Consider the following 23760-nt stretch of genomic DNA (forward strand, 5'->3'; position numbering starts at 1 on the left):
ATAGGTATATAGCAAAGGATAGATTATTAGGTTATATACTAACTAGACTATAACAGCAGCAGTTAAATCTAACTAATATAGGAATACGCCTCTAACAGCTATAGCTAAGGAGAAACACCCCTAAATAAGTTAGTATAAGCCTATGCTATCTATAAGGAAAAATAGAGGATATAGGAATATATAGCACGTAACTACAAGAAGTGTAATACTTTTAGAGTTTTAATTTTTATTACGTTTTTAGGGCTTTTAAGGGCAATCTAGATAGCTAGGGCACTAGTAACTTTTACTATAAAAGAAAAGTTACTAGTGTTAGTATATAGTAGGTATGCTTTAGGGGAGGTAGTTACGTAATATTTACATAACATACCGCCTCCCTTAGCAGTATCTACCTTACTACTAGTATACTACCTAAAAGTCTAGATTTACTTTATAACTAATATAACAAGTAATAACTATATTCTATATTACGATTTGTTACGTGATCTACAGGATATCCCTCTTACGTGATTTAACTAATAGTTACTTACTAGGATATCTTAGTAATTACTATAGCTATAGTAACCTCTTAGTAAGTAGTAAGCTTATCCTTAGTTAAGGCGTAGAGATATTATATTATAAGTAGCTTTATTAGTTTCTTTAGATATATCTTAAGGATTAATTAGTCTACTACTATAACCTCTAGGTTAATATACTTCTAGAGATTATAATGTTTACTTTTACTTAGATAGCGTTAAGCTATATAAACTAATTACTATATAATTATAAGATAGTTACCTTATTATTATAGTTCTTATTAATTATTATAATAGTATTTAATTAGTAGATAGGTATATTAGTTATTATAGACGTACGTATTAGACTATTAATTATTAAATAGTAGGGATTATAATAGTTACTTAATTAATTATATTATGTGTTATATATCTATAGTAAATTACTATAGAAATAGGGAAAACCCCCTATTTCTTAGTTAGGAAATCCCTAGCTAATCCTAGCGATATTATTAGTAGACTTGCCCTGAAAGTGGGGCTAATTTACTGCCTATTCCCTGACGATTCGCCGTAGGGCAACCGTGTATTTACTAGTTAATTTATATGTAATTCCGCTATATTTAACACTTGTAGTAGTAGTTACTATAAAAGTTAACTACTAATTAGTGTTAGTTATTACTAAGGTAGTAATATAGTTGACTATATATATTAATAGGTAATTAATAAATAATAGGGGTAACTATATATTCTAAATTATACGTAAAGAAAAGAAACTATTATAGGATTATATAGTAAATTCTCTACGTAATATACCTATAGATCTAGTAGATCTATAGCAAATTAGCTGTAGTTATTCTAGCTAATTAGCGTTAATCTATACCGCTAATATCTAGGTAATAGTTAACATCGTAATAATTACTTAATAAGCTAGCTATAGTTACTTAGGAATTAAACACCTTTTTATACTTAGTAATATCTTATAAACTAATTATATAGGGATAAGATAAGGCATAGGGGATTACTACCCTTATTATTTTAGAACTATTAGTTCCTAGTAAGTTACTAACTTATAGGCTATTAGCTATTAATAAATTTAAACTATTATTAGTTCTAATTATATTAAATAAGTTACTAGCTTATAGGCTATAAGCTATTAATAAATTAATTAATAGGCTATTAGCTATTAATTTAGGTATTTACTTATTAATTATTTTAGTCTTAGTAAGTATTTAGCTATTAGCTATTAAATTAATTAATTTAGAACTATTAGTTCCTATCTTATTACCCTCTATGTTAATATCTATAAAAGCTATAAAAAAGGCGCTTAGTAGTAATAATAATAAAGTAAAGAGAAGTATAAATTTTGCCTACTTATATAGATATTTAAGTATATTACCTAATTACTAAGTGCCTAGTAAAGTAATATTAGTATATTTAATTACTTTATTTATTTCTTTATTAGCTTCTTTATATACTAGAGATTAATTATTAGCTATAATTAGTTTATTAATTTATTATTAAATTACTATAAGATTAGCTTTATAAAGCTTATTAAGTAATTTATTTATTAGTTTATTAAAGATTTACTTTTTATTAAATATTATATTATATATAGTAAAGACCTTATTCTACACTAGATACTAAATATAATATAAATTACTAAATATATATTTAATAAGGAATCTAATCTATATATAAGTAGTAAGCTTTTATTAATAATTTTATAATAGTTATATATCTACTATTAGTATATATACTTAGTAGCTATAGGCTTATAAATATAAAAGATCTAGCTTTACTATTAGTAAAGGCTTAGTATACTTATTAAGTATAAAATATAAGTAAAATAGTTAATATAGGGATTTCTACCCCTAAGCTACTAATAGTATTTAATTATAAAGATATATAGCTACTGTTATAATTTTAGGCTATAAGACTTTAGGTAATTTAGTATTAATATATATATACTACGCCTTAAGTTTAATAATTATAGTAATTTACTTAGTGCTACTGTTTTAAGCCTAGGTATTTACTACTAACAGCTTTATAAAGATCCTATAATTAAAAAGTATATCTATAAGTTACTTAAGGTATAGGATTTCTTAGGTAGCCTTAATAACTTTTAGTATAATTAAATATTTAGTCTTTAGTATTATAAAGAAGCCCTTTATTATTAATTTAATAGTATCTTAGTAGTAGCTATATAAGTAGAAATCCTACACTAGGCCTATTACCTAATCTAAGATTATTATTACTAAGCAGTATCTTATATAGCCTTATTTAAGATTATAAAAGTCTAGCGCTAGGTAATTACCTAGCGCTATATTTATAATAGATTTATAAGGTTAGTAGTAAATTTACTACTTTATCTTACTAAGACTATATAAATTATAGTCTTATATTATTATAGTATTAACTTAGGTTAAAGATACTTTATATATAGTATTTATAATCCTTTATAAAGCCTTAGCACCTAGGTAGCTAAGACGCTTATACTATATTATTATATTACTATAAAGTAGTTATTACTATATTAACGTTATATATTTATTTCTTACTTATAGGGTTAGTAGTAAATTATTAGTAAAGTGTATAGTAAAAGCGTCTTTACTTTCTTAGCTATAGCTATATTACTTATAATATTTAAGCACTTATTAGTTAGCTTATTCTTTAATATAGCCTAAAAGGCTATAATCTATATACCTTAGGTAATTATTACCTAGGCTTATATCTTACTATATACCTTACTAATATAGCCTTATAAAGGAAATAAGTAATATAGTAAATATACTATAATATATTACGTTATATATATAGAGCTTTATTAGTAAGCTATTAGTACCTTTTAAAGTAATTTCTATAGTACTATATCTTTTAATTATAACTTAGGTAGTACTAGCCTAGATATAGTTACTAATTAAGGCTACTACTAACGTAATAAACTATAATATATAGTTAAATATATAGTTAGTAGTACCTAAATTAAGTAAGGCTAAATTACCTAGCTTATAGCTCTATAAGGTAGTATAAAAGGCTACCTTTATATAGTATTTACTATATAGTTAATATAACCTAGCTTTAATTTTCTATACTTATTTAGTAAGGTTAAGATTACTTATAATATACTTATTAATTTATTACTAACGTTATATATTTACTTACTAATTATTAAGCCTTTATAATTTATTTATAAAGTAATAAAGTTATAATAAATAAAGATTAAAGTATATAAGGTATTTTACCTTTTTACTTACACTTTATTAATAGTAATACCTCTTGTTATTAGATTTACTATCCTTTACTATACCTTTAGTGTATATTAGGCTATTATTATTATTACCTCTAGTTAGGCTAAATACGCTATAGCCTACTTAGCTATAATACAGTAAGTTATTAGTAAAGGCTTTAACCCTCTTTAGTGCTATCTTATAAAGTAACTACTAGTTAAGATTATTTTAATTACGTATTATTTTACTAGTTACTATATATAAATCTAGCTAAGCACTAAGTGTACTACTTTATAGCGTAGTAATAAGATTATTAAACTAAATTAATAGCTGTTAATAGTTAGGTAAGTTAACCTATACTAATTTAGTATAGGCTATATTTTATTTATTAAGCTATATAGTAAAATCTTTCTTAGTAGTTAAGGCTTTTTACTAGGCTTTTACTAACACTTTACTATACTTATTATAGATATACTTTATATATTTTTCTTTAGTTATTTTTACTACTACGCTAAGCTTATTAAGCTATTTAGCTAGTAAATTAGTAAATTTATAGTACTTTTCTTAAAGATTAGTAAATATAGTAGATTTAACTACGTTAGCTATATCTTTAACGTCTTTTTACTAAGTAGTATACTCTTGTATTTCTTTATAATAGTAGCTTATCTAGCTATTTAGATACACTAGGCTATATAGGCTAAGATTATCTAGTGTTATAGCGTATTTAGTTTTATATATAAGCCTATTAGGTATAGCTATAATAGCCTTACTTCTTACTATATATAGCTATATATATACTATACTAGATATCCCCTTAATTACTACTACTACAGCAGTATTTTAGTAAGTAGTAAGCTTAGCCTAAGTTAATATATATAGATAACGTGTTATAAGTAGCTTTATTAGTTTCCTTAGATATATATTAAGGATTAATTAGTTTACTACTATAACGTCTAGGTTAATATATTCCTAGAGATTATAGCGCTTTACTTTTCTTTAAATAGTGTTAAGCTATATAAACTAATTACTATATAATTATAAAATAGTTACCTTATTATTATTATTCTTATTAATTATTATAATAATATTAATTAATAAATAGGTATATTAGTTATTATAGATATATATATTAGACTATTAATTATTAAATTATAGAGATTATAATAGTTAATTAATTAATTATATATTATATTATATATATCTATTTAAAATCCTATAGAAGCAAGGAAATCCCCCTATTTCTTAGTCGGGAAATCCTAGAGAAATCCTAGCTATATAATTAGTAGATTTACCCTAAAAGTGGGGCCCTTTTAGTGCCTATTCCCTAACAATTCGCCGTAGGGCAACCGTACATTTGCCAGTTAATTCACATGTAATTCCGCCATATTTAACAGTTATATATATCTTTAAAATCCCGCAGGAACAGGGAAATCCCCCTATTTCTTGGTTAGGAAATCCCGGAGAAATCCTGGCCATATGATTAGTGGAAATCACCCTGAAAGTGGGGCCCTTTCACCGCCCATTCCCCGACAATTCGCCGTAGGGCAACCGTGCATTCGCCGGTTAATTCACGTGTAATTCCGCCACATTTAACACCTTGTGCTACAAGATAGACATAACGGGTATTAAATAATATCATTATTATTATCATTATCCCTATGACTGTGAGTTATGACCGTCTTAACCTGAGATTCCTTTTATTTAAAATGCTGATGTTCTGCTTTTGAATCTACGGTATAGCTAATCTACGGGAGACAGGGGAGGGTAGGTTTATGACGCCACAGGATAGACGGGTACTCAGATGTATAGGTCGATACGTTCTAGGCTTACCTGCTGTCTAAGGTGTTAGGAGACATAAAACCTTGACGGCAAAGTTGGCAACGGTACTCCTGGCTATAGAATATTCAAAGAACACCCGAATCCACAGGAGCACAATTGGCTACGTCGCCTTTTCCCATTCTACTGGCCAGGGAAGCGGCGTGGTGGTTGCCAGTCCTCCAATCGCTACGGGGTGACGACTTTAGGCTTGACGCCCTTATCATGAACGGTCGCCTCGACGTCAATGGGGAAACATGCGATTGGCTGCAGCGGTATTCAACGAGAGATTAGCGCTGGAGGGTGACGGGAGAGGGACAGCATACTGCCAATCATCACGGGCTTAGAAGATGGTTGCGTACTGGGGCGTGCAGTAACCAAACGTCTAGGGGTTCAGCCTATGAAGTATCCTTAATATATGCGCAGGTAGTGAATGATGGCGTTGCGGTGACTAATGGGGTTATATTGTATTAAGTTAAGTGAGAGTTGTGACTACACCTGTAGGCGAACGTTGTGTTGTGAAAAGTCTAACTGAGCTTTATCACCACCTCCCCAGAACTCCTATGTACTCTCCACTTAAACCCTAGGTTAATATAGGCTTTAGGTGAAGTAATAACAGAGAAGGCAAGAGGAAGAATGCTGATATGCTATTGCTGCTTATTACCTGTGATGGATTCTCTTATGGAAACATGATGAAGTTGATCTAGATAACACAAGGTGTGACGGTTAGGTGTACTTGACTTTGGTATCTTTTGGACAAGTCATAGACGAGAAGGCTATTTAGGCTGCTTACAAGAGGTTATAAGTAAGGAATAATGCAGGGCCCGTCACTTGGGCCGACTGGTGGCCTCGGGGGGAAGGCTGTCGCAATAAGCTTGCAAGGTTGCCGTATCTCTGAGAAGCTGTAGGTTCGTGGCGTTGGATATTTATTAGGTGTAACAATAGTTTTTATTGACTTTAAATGATGGTGGGAAGGAAGCAGGTGTGTCCCAAGGTGGGAAGATGGATGAGTCCCATCAGAGCCCCAGGGCTTTACGCCAAGTACCAACCTACCGTATCTACACAGCTTGAATTTCAATCACTTAATATTGACCGGTACACTGGGAATTGATCTTATCTGCTTCTCGGTCTAATTAGCACTCTTCTAATGTTAACCTAGCTTGTCTTCTCTGTCCCTAGCCTCTATGGGAAGAATGTACACAACTCTAGCTACAACAACTCGAGTGTAGGAGTATTGGGGGCATATAAGCTTAGTTGTTTGTGTAATAGGGCCAAGCGTTTCCCGTCCCAACAAGGCTTCCTTAAGGAAGATTCAGGCATTCCAAGAAGGGGTATTTCGCGCGTATGATGTCCCTTCATCAATGTTGTTCTTATCATACTTGGAGTAGCTATCTTTGTAGGACTACAGAGGGCGTATCCACACACATCTACTTGGTAGATACAAGTACTGTGTTAACGTAAGTAACCTTTTGACATTTTTACTATCAGTCAATGCAACCAACCATCAGCTAACAGAGAACTTGGTCTGAAGCGGCTCCGGGGCAACTGACTCCTAGCAAAAGAGGCCAGTATCACAAATCTTTGGGAGCCGCCGCCTCCCATCTGCTTCTGTTTCATTAAAATGTGTTGCAATGTCCCCTGCCTTTCATTATTATGGTACATACCCTTCTTGGTGTGCGTTCCTAAAGTAACCGACTAAGCCTTTTATTCACTAACAGGCTTGATGCGTTGAATAATCCGCCGGCGAAAACAAAGCTTTAAATAAACGCAACTTTGTGAGTTAGTACTTGATCGCTAGAACCGACACTAAATCCCCGGTTCCTAGTTCTCACACTTTCAGGCTATCTAACATAGACAGGATAGGTAATACTGGTTGACGTGCTGCCTGCCACAAGATCACTTGTCATGGTTCTGAAGCAGCCTCTCGCGACGTTAACAACAAAAGTGTAGTCAACAACGCCGTTAGATTAAGTCCTTAGCTTCTCTAAACCTGATGACGGTGTCCGCCCGGCTTATCAACGCCACATATGACAAGTTCCAAGCGGCAGCAAACGACCGGGGCTGACGGGATAGAAGGGGGGGTAGTAGCGGCTTAGATGCCTAAAGCAGAGATGATGTAGATAGAAGCTCAAGAATAACACGGATGACTTTGAAAAGTCATGTTCGTCACTATCACTGGCGGAGAGAGGGTAAGGGGGAGAGAAAGGGGAGAAGCGGCCAAGTGCGACGGAGAACTTTGACGAGGACTTCTCCGGCCGGCTGTTAGTGGTTCAAACCAGGATGGTGTGCAAGATCAGGCCGAAGACGAGTGCAGACGTACCAGATGCGTATCTGGACCCAAGCACTCTCATACCTATGTAATGAAAAAGCAATGGATTTTATGAGTGCAACTATACCATCTCTTTTCTTCTCTGCTGTCATCCCGCCGTCCTTCGTCCGTTTGTCTCATCTCCTCACGTTCTCTAACTCCACGTATGTTAGCCCAGCGAAAGATGCTCCATACACAAACAGGCCAGAGCCCGTATCACTAAGATGTATATATATAGTGGATAATCTTGAGTAGTAAGTAGAGTTGGTGATTTAGAAAGCGAGGTGTAGATAGTGTTGGTTCTAATAGCTTCACCTCCTGCACAGTGCATTCTAGTTACGCTGAGTGAATACACACAATACGATCCATCAGCAGCATGTATAAATGCATCTTTTCAGTGAGACGACAATCTTGCGCTTCGCTAGACACTTACAAGTACTTATAGTGCAGTATTAAAGCCCTGGCCACGGCTGCTAAGCGTCCGCGACGCGAAATTGCCATCGGTACTAACATCCGTAGAGACACGCAATCGGTTCTTCTGCCGAGCCATCACTTTCCTTTTTATAGGATATCTAGAGATAGTTGGCTGACGAGGTTCTTAAAACATAACCAAAAGGGTTGTTTACGTTCCGCATGAAAGGGAACCTAGTGTCCTGGGGATGTATAGAAGTCCGCTGTCTAAGTAAGTGTTCGACTTGCTCTAGGCAACATGAATTAATCATTAACCAAGTACCTTTGAAGAATGAAGTGCAAAGAAAGTCACCAGGTTGTTTAAACAAGATGCCCAAACGCCGTCGCAAAATGTTACAGCATTGTCACGCTCAGCCTGTAACTCTCAGTCACTATCAGTAACAACCACCTGTTCCACCTGTCAACATGACTTTCATAAAACTAGGGACAATGTAGAAGCCCAAGAGTACACGTAGAGCTGCCCGTCATGTCTCGGAGTCTGTTCCTTCATCTTGCGACCAAGTTGAAAAAGCCAGACTTGTCACCTAGGGTCTAGGCCCTCCTTGATCCTCTTCCTCTCCTCCAACACTTGTGTCAACATCAACCACCCATCAACAGACAGCATGTCATATTCTCTAACCTTGGCTATTCTCACCAATGTTATGGCGCCGCTATCCGATATTAATCGAATCTCCCGTTCTCCCATGTGCGGCGGCGGCACTATAGTCTGGACACACGTCTCATGCTTTTGGCCGCTTCGCGTATGCAGACGCCTCGGCCCGTAGGGCGGCCGCCTCAGCCATATTATTAGCTATGAATATGACACGATCGATGCTAACAATGGTTGTAGTGGTCGAGGTACTGTCGTCTTCTTGACCTACGGTGATGTTGGTACGCGTCGTCTTCCATGCGCCATCATCGTCTGCCGCTGAGGCATCCACCCGGGCCTTTTGAACCGCAGCCTTGTTGCATGCCTCCGCCATCTCGACAGCGGCTTCGCCCAGCCTTCTGATGAGCGACGTCACCGGCTCGTTGGCCACCAAGTGGCGTCGGTTTCGTCCTTTTCATTGTCTGGTTCCGTTCCAGGGGCTACTGATGGCAGAGTGATGGCCTCAAGCATTTGTCTAGTTCGGCGATAGCAGCATGAATGGCGAGGCTGTTTGAAATATGGGATCAGAAGTAAATCGCCAAGAGAACACAGCTACACTGAGGCTGCTGGCCGTTATGTTGTTGCAAGTATGCTGTTATTCTTGTTGACCTTGGTCATGAGAGACGGCGGATGATGGAGGAGGAGGACGTGATGGTAGTCTGGGCGTGGGATAGAGGCGGCACGAAGCAAGTCAAGGAGCGCGGCTTGGGTTCAGGATGCCTATCTATTACGCGCGGGTAATAGCCGTACAATTGGCACTAGCCTTGGTGGCGTCATTTAGTAACAATGTAGTAAAGAGGAGGTTTATGTTTATTGAACGGTTGGGGTTTGTAGTAAGCAGTTGGTGCCAGGGGAAGATGGCGTTGTGTATGCAGATCTGGACTGAATAACAGAGGAGTCTGATGTCAGCGTCTAGGTTCTCTGACATATTCTTAGCAGCAGCAGCAGCAGTATCAATGGGCTGAGAGGCCATGTAGGCTGAGGCGTCCTGGCACGTATAGCCAGCAACACGGTCAAGCCCTCTGAGGAGCGGCGGCAGCCACTCATTGGCGAGAGCGTTGGGGGGTTGAGTCGAGAGCGAAAATCGCTTAATTTCGATAGGTAGGTGCTTGTGACGGAGGTTGATAGGCTCAATCGAGGTTTGTTCATTGTGGACGAGATAGATTGAAGAAGGGGGGGCATGGCCGGCAATGCTGCTGTTGGCGGTGATGACAAGGGTTGCTTGGGAGGTTGACAACGAGAAGAGGGAAGAAGAGATGTAAGGTGAAGCGAAGCCTAGTAGGTAGTAGACAACAAGATTGATGAGGAGGAAGGCGGCAGAGGGTATGAAAAGCAGCAATAGGACAGATGGTGATGATAGCTTGGGCCTAGTATCTTTGGCATCGGTCAGGTAGAGGAGTTATGGCAGTTCGTAGAAGGGCGGCGGCGGCGTCTTCAACAAGGGTGCCGGCTTATATCGATATAAGACAACACTGCTGGCGTTGGATATGATGGAGGACGTGGATAAGACGGGAGAGGAAGAGGAGGAGTACAAGTGCAGGGAGATGGGGTCGGGCGTGCCGGCAAAGTCGGCATGGAAGCAGAGCTCAAAACTCTGGACACGGGACTCGATTTGGCCTTCGTTATCGCCATCATGGTTTTCTGGCGAGAGTGGGAACGAGGTAGAAGACAGAAGAGGACAACATGAAGACAGAAGAGACTGGCGGAGGCCTGGAAAGCGAATCGAGAGGCGGATGACGCTGAAGTGCTCGGCCAAGTGGATAGAGATGAGCAGACTGCGATAAGTAGTCGAAGACAAGCACGACAATTCCATTGTCTTCTGTCTGTCTGTCTGTCTGGTGATAAGAAGGCCATTTATCACCATGTTAAGAGGGCCAACGAGACCGCACATGAAGCGAGGGCGCGTTCCAAAGATTACATACTGTTGGGTTGGACACGTGTTGTCATCTCCTTTTTGCGCTGTTGTCAAGGTAACAACGAGGTACGAGTGCCCGCTTGGTATGATGAAGAACGTGGGGGCAACACTGTTGATGGCGTTTCCCTTTGTTTATTGGTAGTAAAGAAGCACCGTTATCGTTACACAAGTAATCAATAAACCCTGATGCTCAACACGCACGGCCCGTCTGCGCGCTTATGGGGGGAATTACTTGGTTTGCAATCAGACAGATGGACATACAGACAGACAACAAGTCTATTGAAAGGGGCTACCTAGAATGAAACGAAACCAGGCTGTTGTCTTAATATGGAGCTAACTTGCAACATCTTACAACCCAGATCCCTGCTTCTCTTCTTTGTGAGCTGGATGATGGATGTGCCTGTACCAGTCTAGCCAGGTCTGCCGCTTACTGTGTGTCATGGCACGTCGAGGCCCACTGCTATTGGTTGACGCGGGCTTAAAAACATGATGGAGCGGTGCTGGCTGCGTTGTAGGAGCCGGCTTTTATGACAAAGGCATCTATCTCGACCGTTGGGCCTAAGTCCAAGAACCAGGAACAGCAGGGTTCTCGTCCGTCGGCGTGTTGTCGCCTTGGATGGACCTGGAGCTGGGCTGATGGCTGTCAATAGGCACCACTACTGTCTCTGTCTCTGGTAGCATGGGCTTGGTATCAGCATGGGCTGTAGCTTGTCTGGTACTAGTATTGACCTGGATGTCTTTGGCTCCCTATGGGCTGTCTTGAACATGTTACTCTCCTTGTCATCCAACTCCTTGCGCTACTTCTTTGAATTGGTGGATATCCAAGCCTTAAATTGGCCACGGCTGTTCCATGTGGGGATCCAGGCTTCTTCGCCAGCCTTGCCCTTATCCCTCCATCCGTAGTACTTAAGCATCTTGTGCACAGGTTTGACATAGTCAACATGTTTGGCTAACCCCTCGGGGTCGTCGGTGCGCATGAGCTCGTCGCATCGTCGTCGGACCTGCCGGCAGCAGAGCCTGCGGTTGACCTTCTTGCTAAAGTCAAGGGGCTCTGGGGTCAACGGCAGTGCCATGGTCGCGTGGGATAACTGATAGGGCGCTGCCTGTCAGAATCAAGCATGAAGTGTCGTATGGGTTTACCGGGCTTATAATCAAAGTAATGAAGCACCCGCCGGCTCGCTGGCTGTATAATATTTAGGGACTTGTGAGCAAGCAACCAACTAGTTCTTTTCCGTTATAAGACGTGTCCTTAGCTCCTGTAACACAACTGAAATGGAGATTCGTTTTTGTGTTAATGCAGCAGTAGTAGATGTTCTCAGCGCTAGCTAGTAGCATAGGGACAAATGTAAAAACAGGTCAAATGAAAAGAAACGGATGGCCCACTACTAGATAAGAGAGGAAGAGAAATGAATGAGAAGAGGCACAAGAGAGAGAGAGAGAGAGAGAGAGAGAGAGAGAGAGAGAGAGAGAGAGAGAGAGAGAGAGAGAGGGAGAGAGAGAGAGAGAGAGAGAAAGTGGCTTAATCACTAAGATAGATATTAGGAAAAACCTAATTTAATCTATCTACACTTAACAGTTTTTCCTGTTATACTTATCTGTCTAAAGCAGACCAGACTGTGCATTTTGATAAAGGAACTTAATGAAATAGAACATAAAGAAATTCTAATTCTAGATGAACCCTAGGCATATTTATAGCTATTTCTAGTTACCTTTTGCTGTTTGTTTAATATATATATAACAGCTGGAACTATAAGGAATACCAGCTGGATTATTATAGGATATAAAACAAAACCCCTGTTGCCGTCCTGGGACAGGAAACCCCTGTGCAAACACCATACCCTTCCATCGAATCAAGGACTTGCCTACCAGCCCGTTTCCTCCCAATAAGACCTACAGAAGCCGTCCACAGTCCCGGCCCGGTCCTTCCACGTCGCCTTAGGTCCGAGCCAGGGCTGTACGTAGCAGAGGAATTCGCCCCATGCCGTGTCGTCAAGCAGCATGTCGGTCACGAGAATGCTGGCCCGGATGACACGGCTAGCTTCGGCATCTCCACCTTTGTAGCGGCTCCAGAGCGGTGCCCGTACCGTCTCGCCGCTGCCAGGACTACGTTGTCCACACTCTCCCCTAGAACGGTCGCTACATAGCGGGGCCGGAAGGCATCCTTGTCCCCAAGGTTTAGTAGTCCGAGGGACGTAGGCGTCATACCTGGGTGGACAGCCTTGATATGACGGAGGCTGATGAGGGTGCTGCAGACCTTTTGAATAGGAGCTTCAGTTGGTGACGGTGCAGGAGGACTGGACAGTCCGGAAAGATGGACGACCAGGTGGCCAGCACCTGCAGCCCCGGCGAGAACCCAGTGCAGGCTTGCGAGAAGAGATGACGACGACGATGACTATCTTTTGGGACGGCAATGTTCCATGTTTACACACAGCGTGAAGAAAAAGTGCGTACACGAGAGAAAGATAGGCTTAATAATGCTTTGTTGGCTTGCGGCTGCTCTGCTTTGCCAAGGCACTAGAAGCTCTTGATCTATACGCAGCCAGAAAAGAGAACAAGAGAAGACAAGACGAGAGAAGAAACTGAGCGAAACAACCTCTAACACATTATTTTCTTGATTACAAGTACACATAGGGCGCTGGCTAGGTGACGTGTCATGAACAACAGGCTGTTTCACGAACATGGCTGACCCTCACCGATAAGTCGCAATACTTAATCGCATCTAATGAGCTACATATGTTTTTGCAGCTCCTAATACACTGACATATGCAGTTGCCTTTGCGTTAGTGCAAGTCTCTATAAGAATGTCTACAGGTCCTCTGCTTCTCAGCTCAAAACAAGTTAGTTATATTACTACGTTTTATCTTTTTAGCTAACATGGGAGCAAACACAGAGTTTATCGCCATGAGCAGCATTGACCACAGTGGCCGCCACAAAACTAATGACGATAAAGACCAGAGATCCGTCGCTAGAGCCCAGAAGGTGCTCAGGGCATTATGCAGGTGTGTGTTTGTCTCTTGCGATGCTTCTGGTCCATCGTCTCGTGGTGCGGTTACCGTTTCTAGGTCCATGCCGTGGCGTTCCACGTCATCTTCGCGTGGCTACTTGCCGTCGCGTTGGCCGGGTCGCTGCGCAAGGCATGGGCTATCCGTCCGTCCGGTGGTTATGTCAGCCCATCTCCGTTGCGGCGGCTTAGATGCCATCGTGGCGGGCAGCCCTCCTTACAGGCTCCTGAGACCCAGCAGTTATACAAGTCGCCATACCAGTCAGCGACCTGCAGTTAGCAACAACGTTCTTCTCACATTTAACCGCCATAGAGGAGCACATCAGCTCGCTTGCGCAGATTCAGCCCAGTTCAAGCGCCAAAGGAGATGTGGTGGCTCACTTTGTCGACCAGGCGTTTCAGGCCTGGCGACCGACAGGCGGTGGCGGTGGCAACGACGACGGGTTCGTCGCGGTCTAGTGGCTAAAGTAGGATGACTTCTGGCAGGGGATAGCGGCAGGGGCTAGAGCCATAAGTTGCCTCCGCTTACAGCAAGAAGCAGGGCGTCTTCCGGCGGGCTGCTCGCTCAACTGGACGAGTTTGGCCGTATAATCGACGAAGATTCAGCAGAGGGAATAGAGCTAGTTATATTAGGCATGATGAGTGCTGCTCGAGGAAGACAGGCGCAAAGGGACAACAGCAGCAGCAGCAGCGACCCGTCTGCGTGGGCAGATGAGGGAGCGCTATGCGAGGTTGAATCTGAGCCCCTAAGCAGTGGTGGTCCTGTCGAACGGCTGTGCGGTATTGAGATGATTTTTAGGGACGCCATTGATCTTGGCGACTATGTGTAGTCCATCAAGCACTGGGGCGCGAAATAGGCAGCGCTCTAGGGAAACAGCTAAGTTGACATTATTGCTAGAACGAACCCGCAAGCGCTGACTGAGGCCAAGATTGCGCTGTCAAGCTATTGGGAGTCTGGCGCCATGCTGTGCAGCTAAGCAAGGAAGATAGTGTCTTTAATAGAGCAGAAGCTAAGGGTTGTCATTCAGTGGGACCAAAGGCTCTGTGACATACAACAAGACGTGAGTGTGCTACGAAAGAGAACGGTGAGCGTTAGTACAAATAATGCTGAGGTATATAGTATCAAACAAGAGCTTGTAGAGCTTATAGAAAGCTACATAAAAGGAATAACCCTTGTAACGACCTAGGAAATAGTGGATGATTAGATAGACATGTTTTACTCATTCATAGCATCAGTAGAATCAGTAACATGTCATATAATTAACAAAGAAAGACACTTAGGTCAGACCGGAAGACAAACATGAAAGGTTGTTACAGCTTTACTTACCTTTATTAACAATCGTGGTGTATAGCACCAGACTGAGGATACTTGCGCCGATTAGATCTTGGCACGGCATCCTTGGATCCCAGACTTTTGTATACGCTAGGTTTCTAAGAGCAATAGAAATTGATTGCACCCTTGACTTGAACCGAAGCGTTGCTTCTTGTAGGTGTAACAGACGCCGCAGCGGCCCGCATTCGCCCCGATCTGGAATGACGGCCGGGACGCCGAAATGGCGACGTCGGCGAGGTTACACAGAACGGCGGCAGTGCAAGACAAGCGTGATTCCTCAGTTAATGGAGGAGGAGGATGATGATGGTGGTGGTGGTGGTGGTGGTGGTGGTTGTTGTTGTTGTTGTTGTTGTTGTTCCTGATGTTCCTTGGACAGAGGAGGGATTGAACGGCGTAGCGAGCGTTGGTTTACTCTTTGTAGATGGAGACGAGGTGGGTGCATACGCGGTCCAGGTCTTGAACCAGGTCGAGGTTCGTTCTTGCCTCACGCGACGTCTGTTGAGAGGCGACGACGGAACGGAGACACGACACACCGGGCATGTCATCCATGACTGTTGTTCTTAGTACTCGGGTGGGCGTATGACGAGATTGGCGAATACGAGGGGAAGGCGGCGATGGATTGGAGGAAGATGAAGAGGGGAGGAGGGCGAATGTGAGGGAGGAGACGAAGGAGGAGCAGACGAGCGACGAGACGACGACTGAGAAGGATGATAAGAGGAGGAGGATGTTGACATGGACTGCGTGGACGGGCTGAGGATAGCATCGTCGTCGCTAAGCCAGGTAGGATGGAGCCGGGTCTGTCTCACGGTGTTAGGCCATTATAAACGCCTATCCTAAGCGGCAATGTCCTAGTAGTATTTAGGAAGGAGTTCTCTGGTATTGACTTTGAGAATGTATTGTGTATAAGAATATATCTTGGTCTTGGTGTCGTCCTGCTTGGCGTCAGAGAGCGAGGCGAGGTCGACATTCATATGGGCGGCGTTAGGTTCGGCATTAGCATCAGAAATGTCTTGCTTAATACGACATAGGGCATCCCGGTATTGATCAATGGATGAGGGTGTGGAAATAACTGATCGCAGGTTATGGGAACCAAGGCGGTAAAAGGAGAGGAAGGATCTTATCAGGGCGCGGTCGGAAGCGCGCCATTGGAGTCGAGGGGATGGAATTGCGTTTAGGATCTCGCCAAGAGTGCGACCGGGAAAGAAGAATGAGAGACGATCCTGAAAGGGTACATCATCATGTTGTTAGTTGATGTTTTGGACGTGTTTTTTAGTGGTGGTGTAAGATCAAGAGACACCACAGAGCACAGTACGAGCCACACACGCGCCACACACTCGTCACAGTGTACTGCTGCCGTACTTGTCACAGTGTACTCGCCACGCCCTAACACCCTACTCACTCACACACTTACCCACTCACTCACTTACTTACCCACTCACTCACTCGTTCGGCAACAGGAAGAAAATAAGGAAGAGACAAACAACTTCAACGTACACAGACAGACACCAGCTTGGCCATCCAAGTTTTTGTCGTCGCCGTCGCTCTCTCGAGATGTCGCCATTAATCATTCGTGTCTGTCAATTAATCAACCAGACAGGCAGAAAGACGATCGGGTTGTCCGGGAGGAGAACATGGTAGACGCAATTTGATCAAGATGCGAGAGACGGCAAGCTGAGACGAGGCCTGCAGAGTCCGTGAGCCTCGGTCGAGATGGGAAGAGATCAGGAAACCCGAAAGGCCATCGATGATCCATGGACGGGAGAGGCCGATCGGGATACCAGAGCGTGGTCACTTTGACTAGGTACAGTAGTCACACTTCGGGCCAAAGGGAGATAATCTATGCAGTTCGTTACGCCCAGGAGGTGATGGAATTCCACATCACCAGCAAGAGTTTGTTTTAAATGATGAATAGAAGGTACACTATCCGTACAGTACGGATATGGATACCTTCCCTTGTTTCTTTGTCGCTTGTTGCCTGAGCGACTTGGCCAGAAGTGATTCAGACCCACCTAGGGTCTAGGCCGAACAGTCATGTTCTTGCCACACTTCCAGCCACAAGACAAGCCCCAGAAGCAGGGCGGCGCTCGTGCTGGCGTCTGCTGGGATGGAGGGGAGGCAGAACCAAGGGGTGGCGGGATAATAAGTAGACTACAGATTAGATGCAGTCCCTTCGTCGCCTCTATTCGCCGCGCAATGCGCGCACACTCATAGTGCGTTAATTACCTACTCAGTGCTTAGCCATGCATGTCGCCAGTGATGTCGCTAGTGATGCAGCCAGTCAAGATTTAATTGAATCCTCAGTCACATTGCCCTCATGTTGCCCTTATGGGCGCAGCGAGTTGGTAGGTGTGTGTCACCACTTTAGGTGCTGGGTGGCTAAGCCTAGGTCCTTTGGTATGGGTGGGGGAGTTTACATCACAAAAAGTGATGTACTGTAAATTCAGGGGGAGTTTACATCACATTTTGTGATGTAAACTCAGGCGCAGGGTACGTAGTGCATAATACACAGTACTCAAGGTACCCCCCTCCCCTCCGCTCCCCACCCTACGTCAGTGCACAGCTGCTTATGCTACTCCGTAGGCAGCTGCTGCTAAAAGCAGCATGCTGCCTAGCGTGGCCCACCCAACAACCGCTGGAGGGACCGGGCGTCCACAGCGAATTTCACACGCACAACGCGCTCGCCCGTCGCCGTCGCTGTCGCTGTCAATTGAAGCTATTCACAACCCGCTGCTGTGCTGCTGGCGCCAGCAAGCCCAGACCGTGAGAAGCCGCCCAGATCTTAAGCCTATTTCTGCATAGTGGGAACCCGCCCGGATCAACTAATTTGCCAGCGCCAGATTGCTTAATCGCGTGCAATATATCACGTATCTTATTTGCGCATATATGACTGTGACGGTGGCTGCAGTGGCGGTTGTGGCGGTTGTGGCGGCCGACGGTCTGAATAATGAAAGTATGCGGTCCAGATAACTGCACTCACCACCGCAGGAAACCCGCGGGCCACGGAGATGTGGCTGGTTCGGGGGCAGGGGCGTATCTTTGGCAAAGGCTGCCTACGGAATGACATATTAAACACATGCGCACTGAGATTTGGCCACTACTTGATGATGTTGCTTCACGATGTGGCTGCCTTTCGGAGAAGAAGAATATACACCACGCAGAGCCTGTAACTATATGCAATCTCCGCCTCAATACCTTGAGCCTCGGCGTGCAGGGTTTGAAGAGTGGCGTCAGGGTTGGTTTCCGCCTCTATCAAAGCCATCAGTGTTTGCGAAGAGGCCTCTGTAGCTTTGGCTGCTGACATCAAGGCATTTGAGCCAGGTGGCACCTGTTGTGCCGCATTGAAGTCTCCTACTCTTGCTGCAAGGCCTTGAGCGAGGCGATGGATGGCCTTGAGGTTCAATACTTGTGTCTCCTTTTCTGATATTATTGTGAGGGCTGCTGTTTTCTCCAGTGCTGCACGTAAATGCGCCTCATGCTGCCTGTGGAGCGCCTTTAATCCTGAAAGAGAGGCGCCAGCACCAAAATGTAATGTTTCGTTGGCCAGGAAGTCACGGATTCTCGAGGAGCGAAAGTCGCCATCCGCGTAACTAGAAGTGGCAGCGTTGAGCAAAACGCTCGACTTGAACTTGAAGAATGCAATGGCTCCTGTGGTGGTGCCCTCTGATGCGGCGTGAGAGTTCCAGATGCTTTCGGCAGGCGTGGAAAAGGGACTCGTGAGGTACATGTTGCGGTATCGCTGTCGCAGAACATCTCCATCAAACTTGTCTGGTAGAGTGTTCCCCTCTGCCAGAATTGAGGCGGCGGCAATCAAGTACACCCCACAGTCCCAAGTGTTTGGTTGTATCGGTCCCTGCAAATGAATTGTTAGGTTCGGGGCCCGACACAGTGTGATTGCGTTGTTTGCTTATAACCTACCTTCAAGGACATGACACGAGGCGGAAGAGCGAGCCCGTAGACTCTTGAAACAAACGGCGCAACTTCTTGGGTGGTAATGTTGTCGCGGCTGACATCATGACCGAGAGGATCGTAGACGTGCAGGATAGAGGAGGCATAGTGGTAGAGAACCCAATGACTGCCTCCCTGGTTAAAGGGTATGAGCATTGCCGCTTTCCTGGACGCTTGTTCTATCCACTGTGGCGTTTTTGTCCACCCTCGCCATGCGCTTGTGGGCGCGCCTGTTTCCACCGAGGCAACCGAGTCGCTGCACAACCGTCGGAGGAGAGTGTTGATGATGTCGTCGTTGAACCATTTTCCCGAATCAAATCTGTCGAGATGTGAAATGAGCCACTCAAGATTGGGGCGGCGGGTGTTGGCCATTAGACTTTTCGATTGCGTCCCGACATCAATAGACGGCTGTGGAGAAGAAACATCGGAGCAGCCGGGTTTCCCTGATTGACAGGCGGGTACAGGAATAGCTGGACTATTTTCGCGGCGACAGACTGTAGCAGCTACTGGGGACGGTGCGATGCGTTTGTCTGTCGTACCAAAGGTAAACTTGAACGAATTGTCATTCTCGTATTGAGGTTCGTGTATTGGGCCAGCAGCGATTGACGCGTCACCCATTGAAAGTCTGCGCCTCTTTGTAGGTGCGTTGCAGCTGGACAAATGTGGGCCTGACAGTCTTTTTCGAATCGTCACTGTGTTTGGGAGATTGGATTTCAGGACGAAGCTGTTGTCGTCAGTTTTGTAGTCCTGCAAGGAAATTGGGGATGGCAACGAATCGTCAGCAACTGTCTGCGTAATATCTTGTGCCAGTGAGTCTTCCTCGTCTTGGTGGTTGTGAAAGACGGGATAGGTGGCTGGTGGCAGGGTGTGTTCGAACTTGTTATCGTCGTCGAATTCGTCGTCGTCGTTGAAGTCTTGGGAAACATGGAAGCTGCAGAACTGGTCTGATGTATCCTCGAGAGCGACAGAGTGGTCGTTTCCTTTGTCCCCGCGGCCTTGCTCGAAAGCAGATGTCTCTGATACTTCCTCTTCAGAACACTCCTGGATGAGGCTGAGTGTTGTTTGCCGACTTGTTTGGGTTTTCGGACAGAGGTCAACCTGGATTGTCTGCCGGGCAAAATTAGCATTAGCGTTTGACCAAGCTGTTGAAGGGATGGAGATGGCTAACATGCGGAGGCGCAATAGGCTCACTGGCTTCCCTTGTGAGCTTTCCTCCTTTTGTCTCCATCTCGTCAGAGCAATGGATAGAAGACACGGGCGAAGAAGGAGGGAACGGTTGAGTACTGGATGTGGACTTTTTGGGGCGGGGGCCGCCTTTCGGTTGTCTCACGGGCCAAGCGGTGGGATCGTCTGGGATTGCAATGCATCTTGTCAGCGCGATCGGAGAATTCGGGTAAGGAGAAAGAAAACTCACAGAACTGAATAGCGTCTCGAAAGCGTTTCCTTGCAGGTTCGAGGGGCCTTCCCCTGAGGTTTGGACCGGCGGTGGCCTCGGACTTGTTGGTGCGGCTAGCCGAGTCAGACGAATCAGTAATATCGGTCTGCAAGTGATGTACTCTGGTGGCGATATCGGTTAGGGTGACTTCGGGTTTGTTGGATTGAAGCGTCTTGAGGGCTGTGAGGCATTGCAAGTTGAGCGCGACTTCAATGCCGAGGAAGAAGCAAACGATGACAGGCTCCAAGTTGAATCGGTGCGCGATAGCCGCTAGTCGGTAGCGCAGGTTCCTTTGCTTGACAAGATGATGTTGGAAAAGCTCTGAAAGAACAGTCGTCAAGACTTTAGGATCGACTTTGTCGTAGGCCCAAAGCTGGAATGGTTGGCATGGAGGAGGAGAGATGGACTCAAAGGCTTCCTGAAGGTGGTTCCACTGCTCAAGGAGCGTGGTCCAAACGTTGTCAATGTCAAACTTGAATGCATTAACTATATCGAGGGCATTTTCCAAGGGACCTGACGACATGGATCCGTTTTTGATAAGAGTCAATGCGATGGCGGTCGCTAGTATGGTGTGATGTAGTTTGTATGAGTGAGGTTGTCTGTTCGTGGGTATGTAGCTAAGATGGTGAAAGATGGACGCGTTTGCGTTCGTGATGCGGGGCGGAGGGGGGTGCGCGTGCGGTTGCGCGAGGAAGGCACGACATCATGTGATTGTCTCAGGTATGTATGCCGCTACCTGAGAGGAAGGAACGACCAAAGGTAGATATTTACAAGGAGGTCCAGATGATGTTCACAGCGTGCAGCGAGTGCATATCATGGCTTTATTACTGTTGGCATTAGAATGAACTTATTAGGCTATCGCAGTCGTTGATCACAGCCTTCATAGCGGCACTTTGGATGTGGTTGTGGCGGTCGAAGAGGTAATCAATTTCAGAAAAATCATGAATTTAGCCACGCAGACAGACAGACTGGCCGGGCCGGTTAACCGGTCGGGTTGGTCGTGGTCGTGGTCGAGGTCTAGGTCGTCACATCATAGTCAACCGCAGTGTACACATACAGGCCGTGAGAAAGACAGAGCGGTGGACCGTGTCATTAGTTGCCATAGTTATAACATTGATTGAACAGGTGGGAGTATCTGGGAGAATTTAGGGTTGGACACCATCATGACCAAGCGCATGAAGCAAGGCAAATCCATCTTCATGCCGATAACTGCCAGTTGCAAACAGCCGAAAGAATTACGAACCTGTGGCATGGGATAATGCTGTGGCGGTGCTGTTATTTTACATCATTTTTTGTGATGTAAAATCTACCTGTACTATGAGATGGATTACCTAATAAAGATGACTTCTGGGAGGTCGGCACTGGCCGCTAAACTCAGGCCCCTCCCCTGCCCCGAAAGTTCGCCTTGGCCTCTGGAATCCATAACGTTCGCCCAAATAGATGGCGTTGGCTTGCCTGGGTGCCTGGTTCGTCGTGTTTGCTGTCTCGTCGGCTGTTTCCGAAGACTTTTTCGTGGCTTTCATCCGTTCGCATTCTCGGAGCGGAAATCAGGATAGGATTTTAAGGATGATAGCGATGCTGTGTGTAGGCCATTGTTTTAGTCGGAGCTCTGCACAGGAAAACAGGGCGAATCAGACTCATGGTAAAAAGGTACATCCCCTTGATGTTGACCTCCCACTTGGTCCACCACTCGTTCAGGTCGGTCTCGGCTAGGGGTGCCCACGTGGACAGGAACCTGGCATTGTTGATGAGCAGGTCGACGGCGTCAAACTTCTCGGCTACTCTCTTAGCAAGGCCCTCGACGTCCTTGGATGATGTCCACGCCGCTCCCGTCTGAGCGCGCGGTAACGACGATGTTGCTGGCGCCCGACTGGGCGAGGGCTTTGGGTGTGGTATCATCAGCGCGCACCGCAGGAATCACGTCGAAAAGAGGGACGAAGAGGATAAATGACACAATTGAATAGGGAGAAGAGAAAGAGTTACGGAGTGGCGAGGCTGAGAATCAAAGAGGACTGGCTGTGCGTCAAGAGAACGGGGTTGAACGGTATGTATAGTGGTTTGGTGGAAGGGTTGAGTGGTTCCGAGCCGTGGGTGCAGGGGTGGATGAGGGTGGCGATCAATAACAAGAATGGACATCAAGGAAGTGTCGGGGCATTGCCTGCTGCAAGAGAGGTCAGTACTGCCGCGAGCCGGTGAGGAGGCTGGATGACATTGACTGGTCTAGTCTGAAAGGTCCTAATTGCTGTAGGACCACTTGAGAGGCAGTGGGCTGTTGCTTTGGAACGGGGTGGAAGAGTGTTATCATTTGGTGACCGATACCAAGGCAAGGTTGCGCAAATGTTGTACTGCAGTAAGCAGCTCTATCTATGCTGTGTCCGAGGTGGGTAATGTCGCGATCGAAGGGCACTCCTGCGGTGGCCGAGGTCGGAATCCAGAGCATAGCCAATGCCTACCGAGGCTTAGCACGACATAGCCCAAGAGCGACGACATGCGAATAATTCTGGCACAGGCGCGACGACGGGTATGAAGACGACTCGAGGCAAGCAATAGGATTCGGTAGGCTAGTCGCAGATAGACGACGTGGACGGGGCAGAGGCAAAAGCAGGTTGGCTGTTTGTGGTCCAAGTCAGCCGAGGACAAAGTAAGGGTGGAAGATGGACGAGCCAAGGTTGGGTTCGAATTGGAGAACAGGAGATGGGGGGCAAAGGTACTCCGTATGCAGAATGGGCATGGAAGGTGAATGATGTCGTGACGGTTGGACTTACGGGCCGGTTTCCAAGTGACGAAAAGTTGTTTCTCAGCAGCAACTTCCTGACAACATTGCCGCCAGGCCTGGCTGGGGCGTGATCGCGTGGGGGGGAAGTGGGAAGGCAGGCAGGCGCAAGGACATGTGTGGGGCTAGAAGTTCTCCACCTGCCTCTTCAAGGAAGGCAGCTGCGCGTGGTAGTGGCAGTGAGCAGGTACCTGGTCTGGTCAGATCGAAAAGCGATGTGTGGCTTGACCTGGCTCCTCCTACAGCCGATGAATCCCCGTGGTTGGACAAGGCCCACTTTTACGGTTCTGAAAACCGTGTAATTCAACCGTAGCTGATATAATCATGTGGCGCATTCAGTCACTGCCACCTCAGCCAGCCACCACACCAAGCCTCAAACTGTGGAACTGCACCAACTTGAGGGGGAACTCCTTCCCTC

At 44.8% G+C, this 23760-nt stretch overlaps 7 protein-coding genes across 7 annotated transcripts; 1 reads left to right on the forward strand and 6 right to left on the reverse strand.

Moving 5' to 3' along the window:
* Positions 1-9031: 9031 nt before the first annotated feature.
* GLRG_11669 (uncharacterized protein) lies at positions 9032-9274 on the reverse strand (the record flags this gene model as incomplete). The annotated part of the gene is made up of 2 exons (XM_008102363.1): positions 9032-9085; positions 9173-9274. 2 exons carry the CDS (start codon positions 9272-9274, stop codon positions 9032-9034), a joined length of 156 nt encoding a protein of 51 aa, XP_008100554.1.
* A 1065-nt stretch (positions 9275-10339) lies between these two features.
* On the reverse strand, positions 10340-11928 carry GLRG_11670 (uncharacterized protein; the record flags this gene model as incomplete). Its single annotated transcript, XM_008102364.1, has 2 exons — positions 10340-10715; positions 11657-11928. 2 exons carry the CDS (start codon positions 11926-11928, stop codon positions 10340-10342), a joined length of 648 nt encoding a protein of 215 aa, XP_008100555.1.
* A 1801-nt stretch (positions 11929-13729) lies between these two features.
* Positions 13730-14833, forward strand: GLRG_11671 (uncharacterized protein; the record flags this gene model as incomplete). Its single annotated transcript, XM_008102365.1, has 5 exons — positions 13730-13834; positions 13918-14002; positions 14170-14299; positions 14398-14682; positions 14755-14833. The coding sequence occupies 5 exons, from the start codon at positions 13730-13732 to the stop codon at positions 14831-14833; spliced, it is 684 nt and encodes a 227-aa protein (XP_008100556.1).
* A 637-nt stretch (positions 14834-15470) lies between these two features.
* On the reverse strand, positions 15471-15738 carry GLRG_11672 (uncharacterized protein; the record flags this gene model as incomplete). The annotated part of the gene is made up of 2 exons (XM_008102366.1): positions 15471-15602; positions 15634-15738. The coding sequence occupies 2 exons, from the start codon at positions 15736-15738 to the stop codon at positions 15471-15473; spliced, it is 237 nt and encodes a 78-aa protein (XP_008100557.1).
* Positions 15739-16037: 299 nt separating this feature from the next.
* GLRG_11673 (uncharacterized protein) lies at positions 16038-16707 on the reverse strand (the record flags this gene model as incomplete). The annotated part of the gene is made up of 2 exons (XM_008102367.1): positions 16038-16409; positions 16684-16707. 2 exons carry the CDS (start codon positions 16705-16707, stop codon positions 16038-16040), a joined length of 396 nt encoding a protein of 131 aa, XP_008100558.1.
* Positions 16708-18301: 1594 nt separating this feature from the next.
* GLRG_11674 (uncharacterized protein) lies at positions 18302-21092 on the reverse strand (the record flags this gene model as incomplete). Its single annotated transcript, XM_008102368.1, has 5 exons — positions 18302-19039; positions 19105-19542; positions 19921-20241; positions 20303-20484; positions 20549-21092. The coding sequence occupies 5 exons, from the start codon at positions 21090-21092 to the stop codon at positions 18302-18304; spliced, it is 2223 nt and encodes a 740-aa protein (XP_008100559.1).
* Positions 21093-22116: 1024 nt separating this feature from the next.
* Positions 22117-22468, reverse strand: GLRG_11675 (uncharacterized protein; the record flags this gene model as incomplete). The annotated part of the gene is made up of 2 exons (XM_008102369.1): positions 22117-22147; positions 22224-22468. 2 exons carry the CDS (start codon positions 22466-22468, stop codon positions 22117-22119), a joined length of 276 nt encoding a protein of 91 aa, XP_008100560.1.
* Positions 22469-23760: the final 1292 nt, after the last annotated feature.

This window comes from Colletotrichum graminicola, assembly GCF_000149035.1.
Source record: "Colletotrichum graminicola M1.001 genomic scaffold supercont1.106, whole genome shotgun sequence".
NCBI classification, from domain to species: Eukaryota; Fungi; Ascomycota; class Sordariomycetes; order Glomerellales; family Glomerellaceae; genus Colletotrichum; species Colletotrichum graminicola.